The sequence below is a fragment of the Engraulis encrasicolus genome, chromosome 9, assembly GCF_034702125.1.
Source record: "Engraulis encrasicolus isolate BLACKSEA-1 chromosome 9, IST_EnEncr_1.0, whole genome shotgun sequence".
NCBI lineage: Eukaryota > Metazoa > Chordata > Actinopteri > Clupeiformes > Engraulidae > Engraulis > Engraulis encrasicolus.
The window spans coordinates 54,619,956-54,629,955 of record NC_085865.1 but is presented as its reverse complement, the minus strand read 5'-3'; the positions used below and the strand labels follow the sequence as shown (position 1 = coordinate 54,629,955).

Here is a 10,000-nt window from a genome sequence, read left to right as displayed (position 1 = left end):
CACTGCTGTAGAGTATGCTATATAAACATCTCACACAGACAGAAGCACAAACACATACGCACCACAACACGGCTGGACCATTTCCGGCTAAAAAAGAAAGTCAATGCACCACCCTCTCCAAGTATCTCATTTTGTGGTTGACATTTTCTCTCCTTTCACAGCGCTTCCCTCTTTCTCTCTCTCTCTCTCTCTCTCTCTCTCTCTCTCTCTCTCTCTCTCTCTCTCTCTCTCTCTCTCTCTCTCTCTCTGTGTGTGTGTGAAGAAGTGCTGGTCTTGTGTGTGTGTCTGTTGTCATGGGAATACAATATAGCCAGTGGAATATTACATTCCTTGGCTGCTGCCACAGAATTTTGGAATTTCTCTCCCTCCTCCAGTGTCCTCCCCTTTCCACACGCGAGTGCGCGCACGCAAGCATGCACACGCGCGCGCGCACACACACACACACACACACACACACACACACACACACACACACACACACACACACACACACACACACACACACACACACACACACACACACACACACACACACACACGCACCAACCTTCCCTGTGTTCTTTTTGGGCTGGCATTGCTGCGGGACATGTGTAAGAATGTAACAAGAATGTGTTGAAGTTTTATTTGGGAAGACCTTGCTACAAAATGATACATTGAATGTGGAAATGCTTGCTGCAGTTGTATTGGTTTCTCAGAAAAAAGTGTTCCCATTGCAAAGTTTTGCCCAATCAAACCGACTACGAGTCTGCTAGAGCTTTTTGTCTGTTGCACTTTCATTCCGATTTCAAGACTTATATAACTAATATATTTATTATACAATGTTTTTTTGCTTAAATTTGTAACTTTTACATTTTAACTTCATTAACCATATTTAACTTCTCTTGTAAGTTCCTTCTACTTTACCTCTCCATCTTATCCAAATCAATGAAAGAATTGCTGAGAGAATCCAAAGTATTATGTCCAAAATACAATCTGTTCTTCTGAGGTTCAGGTAGAAATGATTGTGAAGTAGTGAAGGGTCACACACTCACCTGTTGAAAAGGTGCAGGATTTAGTAGAGACTTCTATGAAAAAGGGAAATAAAATCTGCACACTTCAAGGTCTGTGCAAAATCGCTTTACTGAAGCTGCATATTTACACTCTGATGCCTGATGAGGTCTCACAGACCGAAAGCTTGCAGCTTCAGTAAGGCTATTTTGCACAGACCTGAAGTGTGCAGATTTCTTCCGTTTTTTCTTAGAAGTTGTTGTGAAACCTGAGTAGTGTCTGTCTCTGTCTGGAGAACAAATGGAACAGCAGGAGTCGCCCTTGTCCTTCAGTGGCGTCCCCCGTAGGGGGCAGACAAGGACAGATTACTGCACGGGCCTACCAGGCCCAGCACAGGGCCCCAGAACCAAGGGGGCCCCATGCTGCCCAAGCCTCAGCGTTACAAAAAAACAAAAAACATTATTGGTCTATTATGTTCTCATATTTTGTTAAAATTGCACTTTAAGCTACCATATTTTCAAATTTTCTTGGGTGGAGAAACCCTGAAAACCCCAACAACAAGGTTCTCTAACCACTTTGCGAAATACCCAAATCTTTTGGATCCTCACAAGTCCATGGAGGGGAGACCTGTCTTGAGGTCTGTCCCAGGGGCCCATGGAATCATAGTCTGTCCCTGTGGGCAGACAAGAGCATTTGCCTCCTGGCACAGACAGATCACCAAAGTCACCGCGGAAAATGTCACCTAAGAAGACAAGGTCACTGTCAACACTCTGATGTATTGAAGAAACACGTCTGGAATGTAATTGCCACCGTGCAAAATTCACAGGGCAATAATTGTGTTGTTTTAGTGTCACAAATATGGTTTTCCAATCGACGTGTAAGAAGTTATAAGCAAGTGCTTGGTGAAATGAGAGGGAAGGAGGAGTATGATGACATAATGTGATGATGCGTATCTACATTACATTAGGGCCTTTTCACACCAGACTTGCCGCTGTCAGCGGGACTGAAGCGTTGGCTGTGGGGGGGATTTTGAACAGGACTGGCCGCACACGCCGACACTGTTAGTGTTAAAGGGCGAGTAGAACAGACTGCCTCAGGCTCAGTTGAAACACTGCTGTCTTCTCGCTGAAAACACACTTGAACATTTTATTTTAAGGTCGAAAACTTGACATAGTGTTCCTTTGCAGGCATGATTGGCAAGAAACCCAACTGCCTTGAGTGCTAGACTGCACTGTGTGTGTGTGTGTGTGTGTGTGTGTGTGTGTGTGTGTGTGTGTGTGTGTGTGTGTGTGTGTGTGTGTGTGTGTGTGTGTGTGTGTGTGTGTGTGTGTGTGTGTGTGTGTGTGTGTGTGTGTGTGTGTGTCCTTAACATTAACCACTAGGCCTCGGCTGCCCCACAATGTATCGATATTTGATGATTCGTTATCTCACCTGAACTCTTGTTTGTGATTGGTTGATGAGCAGGAAGCGGAAGCCCTGGAGGCGGAGACAAAGCAGTTTGAGGACCTGGAGTTCCAGCAGCTGGAGAAGGAGAGCAGCCTGGAGGAGGAGAGAGAGACCATCAGCCAACAGGTGTTGAAGGAGAGACAAGACATCCACAGCAGCATACTCAGGAGAAAGGTATGGGAGATGGAGACAGTGGATACAGTCACCAACACACAACACAACAGGCACGCACGCACGCACGCACATGTACACACGCACGCGCGCGCACGCACACACACACACACACACACACACACACACACACACACACACACACACACACACACACACACACACACACACACACACACACACACACACACACACACACACACACACACACAGAGAGAGAGAGACAGAGAGAGAGAGAGAGAGAGAGCAGCATACTCAGCAGCTTGGTAAAGGAGGTATGTACACACTGTTTAAAAGAGTAAATGTATGGACTTCTCGCTAAGGCTGGCTAGTTACATAGACACACACACACACACACACACACACAAACAGGGACATGCGCACACATGCTCAGACACACGCTCAGATACACACACACACACACACACCGAATAAAACAACAATCCTGTACTGTATGGCAGCCAACAATAACACCAGGCAAAGACAGACAGACACAAACACACACACCACAAAATGGCCAGGGCATTTCCGGAAAAAGACAAAGTCAATGCACCACCCTCCTCAAGTGTCTGGTATTTGGTTTCTGGTATGTTATTCACACACACACACGCACACACACATGCAGGCACGCACACATACACACACACACACACACACATACACACAGCGTATTATACTGCACTTAGGACAGTATTGAAGATTGCTGAAACAGCTGACCTATACACACTCCCACTTAACCCATGAACCGCATGCATCCGCTTTTGCAGACACACGCACTCACCACTCTTGCTTCTCACACACACACACACACACACACACACACACACACACACACACACACACACACACACACACACACACACACACACACACACACACACACACACACACACACACACACACACACACACACACTTTTCACAAAGCTCCACTTAACCCTTTTACCGCATGCATCCACCCACCCACACACATAAGCACGCAAACCTAGACACACACACACACACACACACACACACACACACACACACACACACACACACACACACACACACACACACACACACACACACACACACACAACACACAGACACACACACACACACACACACACACACACACACACACACACACACACACACACACACACACACACACACACAGTACTGCCACTTAACCTATGTACCACATCCATCTCTAGTAGTGATGGGTGTTGCCATAATGGCACAGACCACATACAGTACAGTCTAGCAGGCACACACACACACACACACACACACACACACACACACACACACACACACACACACACACACACACACACACACACACACACACACACACACACACACACACACTGTGTAGCACTCAAGGTTGTTGGGGTTCTTTTCAATCATCCCTTTTGACCTTAAAATAAAATTTCAAGTACATTTTCAGTGGTTCACCAGCGTGTAGCAGGGCGAATGGCACTTCGGAATTGTATAATTACTACACTGCATACTATCTAGGTTGGGAGGAGTGGAGTGCCTTTCAGTGCATAGGCCAATAAGCGATGAGATCTACTTGTTGTTGTAGCTTTATACAAATACGAATATGAATACTTAACGTAATGTTCGCAAGTGGAAATTTGCTTTTTGTTTCGACACATACAAAAACCATCACAATTGACAGTGTCATACATCACAAATATGGTTTTCCACATGCAGTACTCCCAAACAGGGGGTCGGGACCCCAGATACTGCAGGGGGTCTCAGACAGAATTGACTTTTTTATATATAAAAATGGGGGAAACACAGGTTCATAGTTAGCAATAACACCTTAAATTAGTTAGTAACAGTACTCAGTTATAAGTCCAATACAAGATTTTCCAAGATTTTTCCTGTGAATATGAAATTAGAATTTAGCAATATTGGCCCTACCTTGGCTTTAACGGTAGGGCACTCGTGTGCTATGCGGCTGACCCGTGTCTCTCCCCCCACTCACTTCTGTTAACTGTTATTTGCATTTCCTTTAGCAGCCCACGGACTTTTATTGTGAAAATGTTTTGGGGCTCGATTTAGTCCACCGGGGGGTGTGGAAGTGAGTTCATTAAAAGTTATGGAACGAACGACACGGTTGTCTTGTGAGTAATTTGAGTCTAACATGGTAGCAGAGGATGGCTGCTAATTATAAAAATCCGCCGACCTTCGATGAAGGGAAGCCGTACGAAAGCTGGAAGAATGAAGTGGATATGTGGATTAGAGTCACGGACCTTACAAAGAAGAAACAAGCGCTTGCAGTGGCTTTGGGACTAACGGGAAGAGCCCGGGAAACGGCGATGGAGATACCTGTGGATGACCTCAACAAAGATACTGGCATGACTACGCTACCGGAAAAACTTGACGGTTTGTTCTTAGTTGAGGAAAAGGACCGAACATACGATGCGTATTCAAACTTTGATAAGCTAGCGAGAGATAGTAGTGTGTCCATGGCGGACTTCATAATTGAATTTGAACAGCGTTATGCCCGAATGCGAAAGTACAAAATGGAACTGCCTGATGCCGTGTTGGCGTTTAAGTTACTGGATACTGCGTGCTTGGAAGTTAAAGACAGACAGTTAGCTTTGACGGCGTGTTCAGATTTAAGTTTCAAAGAAATGAAATCGGCGCTGAAAAGGATTTTTGGAGGGAAAGCGTCTGGTCAGACGATGGGAATAAATCAGGAGGCTGCATATGTAACGACAGAATCGAAACGACAGGGGGGCAAGGCGTGGCCAAGACAAGGTGAGCAGCAAAAGGCACCGCTGCCTGGCACTAACCCCTTAGACAGATATGGACGCAGATCAAAATGTGCCGTTTGTCAGAGTGCATTCCATTGGGCCAAAGACTGCCCGCACAAAAGTGAAAAGGTGAAAATCACAGATGACTGTGCTGAAAACACTGAAGAGTGCAATATCACTCTCTTTACAAAAGAATCGCCCACTGCAGCTGAAATTCTGTTGACAGAATGTTATGGCTCTGCAGTAATAGACACAGCATGCACACGTACTGTGTGTGGTGAGGAATGGCTGGAAAGTTACATTACAGGCCTAAGCAAATTTGAGAGACAAAATCTGAAGAACTCAGAACAACAAAGTAGTAGGCCATTTAAATTTGGGGACGGTAATGTTGTCCAATCTACCAGAAAGCTAAAAATTCCTGCAAAAATAGGCCAAACCAAGTGCAAAATTGAGACTGAAGTCGTTCCTGCCAAGATTCCACTGCTTTTGAGTAAAGCATCCATGAAAAGGGCGGAAACTGTTCTCGATATGAAAAATGACAGCGCAGTGATGTTCAAACAACCTGTAAAACTGGACTTCACAAGCTCTGGCCATTACTGTGTGAATATTATGGATAAAGACAGCAAAGCCATTCAAGTCAATGACCGCATACTCATATCAACTGAGTCTGAGGATGCCACACCATGTGAGTACAGAGATGAAGAAATACTGACCATATCAGAAAACATGAATACAGCAGAGAAGAAAAAGATTCTTTTGAAACTTCATAGACAGTTTGGTCATGCCTCTGCCGACAAACTACAGAGGCTTCTGTTAAGCTCAGGAAACAAAGATGCTGAATGTGATGCCATTCTTCAGAGAATAGTGACAGACTGTGAAACCTGTCAGAAACACAGCAAGATGAAACCGAGGCCTGCTGTTGGCCTTCCATTAGCGTCTCAGCACAATGAGACTGTGGCAGTAGACCTCCATGAACTAGAGCCAGGTCTCTGGTATCTACACATTATAGACCAGTTCACAAGATTCAGCGCAGGAAGCGTTTTGACCACAAAGAAAGGATCGGAAATTGTGAAACACTTCATACATGACTGGATAAGTATCCATGGCCCACCTCAAAAATTATTCAGTGACAATGGAGGAGAGTTTAACAATGAGGAGGTCAGAGATATGGCGGAGAACTTCAACATTGAAGTGAAAACAACTGCTGGATACAGCCCCTGGAGCAATGGATTAATAGAGAGACACAATCAAACGCTCACTGAGATCATTATGAAAGTCAAGACAACTAACAACTGTGACTGGGACACTGCATTGGATTGGGCACTTATGGCAAAGAATACCATGCAAAATGTCCACGGCTATAGTCCTCATCAGCTAGTGTTTGGACAGAATCCTAACCTGCCCTCTGTGCTGACAGACAAGCCACCTGCCCTGGAAGGAACCACAAAAAGTGAGTGGGTAGCGAAACGCATCTCTGCATTGCACACAGCCAGAAAGGCATTTACAGAGGCAGAGTGTTCAGAAAGAATAAGAAGAGCTCTGCGCAAGCAGCTACGAAATACAGATGAGCGATATGAAATGGGTGACAAGGTGTATTACAAGAGAGTGGACTGTCCAGAATGGAAAGGACCAGGAGTTGTGATTGGTCAAGATGGAGCAGTGGTGTTTGTCAGACATGGAAGCACCTGTGTTAGAGTACACTATCTCAGGCTTATGAAAATTAGGAATGAAAGTGATGAACATGCCACGAACAGAAATGCAGAGTCAACTGATGATGAAAATCCTGGAAATTGCACTGATGCTGACAAAGACACAGAGGCAGGAGTATCGACACAAGGGCAGACAGAGAAAGATCAAAACAACACGGGCACAGAGACAGAACCTGATGTGGAGCACAGAATTGAAGCTAATCTGAGAAGTGGACAAGTTTTGAACTACAAAGATCATCGCAGTGGCACTGTACACAGAGCCGAAGTTCTTGGCCGAGCAGGTAAGGCCAAAGGCAAATACAGAAGTTGGTACAACATACGGTTAATTGAACCAAACAGTGTTAAGGGCAAGACAGATTCAGTTGATGTATCACAATTGGAAAACCTTCAGGTAGAGCCCAGTGTTGATGCCACTAATAACAGTGAAGATGTGTTGATAACAAAAGAAGTGTCATTTGACCATGCAAAGCAAGAAGAGTTGAAAAATTGGAGAGATAACAATGTGTTTGAAACTGTGCAAGATGAAGGTCAGAAGAGCATTAGCACACGATGGGTATGTACCCTGAAGGAGACACCTGCTGGTGTAGTACCAAAAGCAAGGCTAGTGGCAAGAGGGTTTGAAGAGTTCAAAGTAGCAGAATTACAGAAAGATTCCCCGACTTGTGCCACAGAAGCCCTCCGACTACTTTTAGCTGTAATCTGCCAAAAGCAATGGACACTCCATTCCATGGACATAAAAGCGGCTTTCCTACAGGGAATGGAACTGTCACGTGACGTATACATCAGGCCTCCCCCGGAGGCAGCCTGCAAAGGAACATTATGGAAGCTCAAAAGGTGTGTGTATGGTTTGGCAGATGCCTCACTGTACTGGTACAACAAAGTGAAGGAGATAGTGCTGGAAGCAGGAGGAAAAATATCGAAGGTCGATCCTGCCGTTTTCTACTGGACTGACACAAACTGCAATGTGACCGGGATACTTGCCTGCCATGTAGATGACTTCATGTGGGGAGGCACAGAAAGTTTCTCCAGAACAGTGATACCTCATCTCAGGTCTGTTTTTCAAGTTGGCCGTGAGGAGCATGATAGCTTCTGCTATGTGGGAATGGACTTTGTGACTGTGAAGCAAACTGTGCAAGTCCATCAGGAGAATTACATTCAGCACATGCAACCCATACACCTGTCGCCTTCACGGGCTGTGCAACAAGACTCTGCCCTTTGTGAAGATGAGAAAGACCAACTTCGGTCAAAGATAGGTCAAATTCTCTGGGTAGCGAGACAGAGCAGGCCAGATGTCCTGTTTGATGCCAGCAACCTGGCCTCTAAACTCAAGAATGCAACCGTGCAAACAATTCATGAGGCAAACAGAATAGTATGCAAGCTAAAATCTAAGAAAGTTATGCTTACCTTTCAACATTTGGGAAATGATCATGCTCTCAAACTCGTAATGTTCAGTGACGCCTCTTTTGGAAATCTTCCAGATGGAGGCAGTCAAGGTGGCCATCTGATCGTTTTGATGGGAGAAGATGGAAAGTTTTCACCCTTGGCCTGGCAGTCAAAGAGAGTGAAAAGGGTTGTGCGAAGTACCCTGGCTGCAGAAACATTAGCAATGTCTGATGGAATTGACAATGCTGTTTTTCTGGCAATGCTGTTCTCTGAATTGACAACAGGTGGCACTGAACACTCACCACCCATCACCTGCGTAACCGACAATCATTCTTTGGCTGATGCCCTGAAGTCCACCAAGTCCGTTTCTGAGAAAAGACTCCGCCTGGAAATGAGCAGCATCAAAGAACTCATCCAAATGCAGAGGATTGAGCGTGTGTTATGGAGCAACACAAAGGAACAACTTGCGGACTGTCTGACCAAAAAGGGTGCATCAGCGTACCAGCTGCTGAAAGCACTAAATGATGGACAATGGGAGCTTAAATAAATGGGACACTTAAATATATCCTTTTTGAGCAACTAACCTTTTTTGTTTCCTTTTAGGTGCCTGGAAAACTGTGAAGATCCTTACTTAAACACCTGTTTTTTTTTAAGAAGACAATGAGTTTGTTAACTGTTATTTGCATTTCCTTTAGCAGCCCACGGACTTTTATTGTGAAAATGTTTTGGGGCTCGATTTAGTCCACTGGGGGTGTGGAAGTGAGTTCATTAAAAGTTATGGAACGAACGACACGGTTGTCTTGTGAGTAATTTGAGTCTAACAACTTCCTGTCCAATAATCCTGTCCAAATAAGCCCCCCCCCCCACCCCCCCACCCAAAAAAATGTTGATGTTTGGAATATGGGAGGCGAGGATCGCAAAATTATTCTCAGTTGCAAAAGTTTGGGAACCGTGTGCAGTACTCTATTGAACACCTCATGCTTCAGACAGCAAAGGGCCACGCAGTCAGGTCAGATGAGACACTTTAGTGTGACCAAGTTCATACATTCCAGCTGGTATTAGCATGCATACAGTACATAGCACGCGTGCACACGTATATACATACTCACACACACAGGCATGTGCATGCGAGCACAAACACAGACATATATAGACACACATACACACACAAGCGCACAGATACAGAGTTGTATAATGTGGCAGTACTCAGATGTACTACTTACCACACTATAGTATGACATTACATGGTTTCAACTATGCAATACCATTCTACTAGTGCTGTAATTACATATGTGAGACTACTTCTACTTCTACTGTATACGACTCCGCACAAATATAGATGTACTGCGCACGCGCACACACACACACACACACACACACACACACACACACACACACACACACACACACACACACACACACACACACACACACACACACACACACACACACACACACACACACACACACACACACACACACACGCACTACCAGTTTATGCTATAGCGTGATATGACAGTTCTTCCTCTATGTCTTCCCTACAAAATCA

General features: G+C 45.0%; 1 protein-coding gene across 3 annotated transcripts in view; it reads left to right on the top strand.

Moving 5' to 3' along the window:
• The window catches only part of phldb1b (pleckstrin homology-like domain, family B, member 1b), a 137,535-nt gene that overhangs the window by 85,615 nt on the left and 41,920 nt on the right, over window positions 1-10,000 (top strand). For all 3 annotated transcript variants that reach the window (XM_063207434.1, XM_063207435.1, XM_063207436.1), the window contains exon 11: window positions 2,452-2,607. In XM_063207434.1, the coding sequence (XP_063063504.1) occupies window positions 2,452-2,607 (156 nt within the window). The remainder of the gene's footprint in view (window positions 1-2,451; window positions 2,608-10,000) is intronic.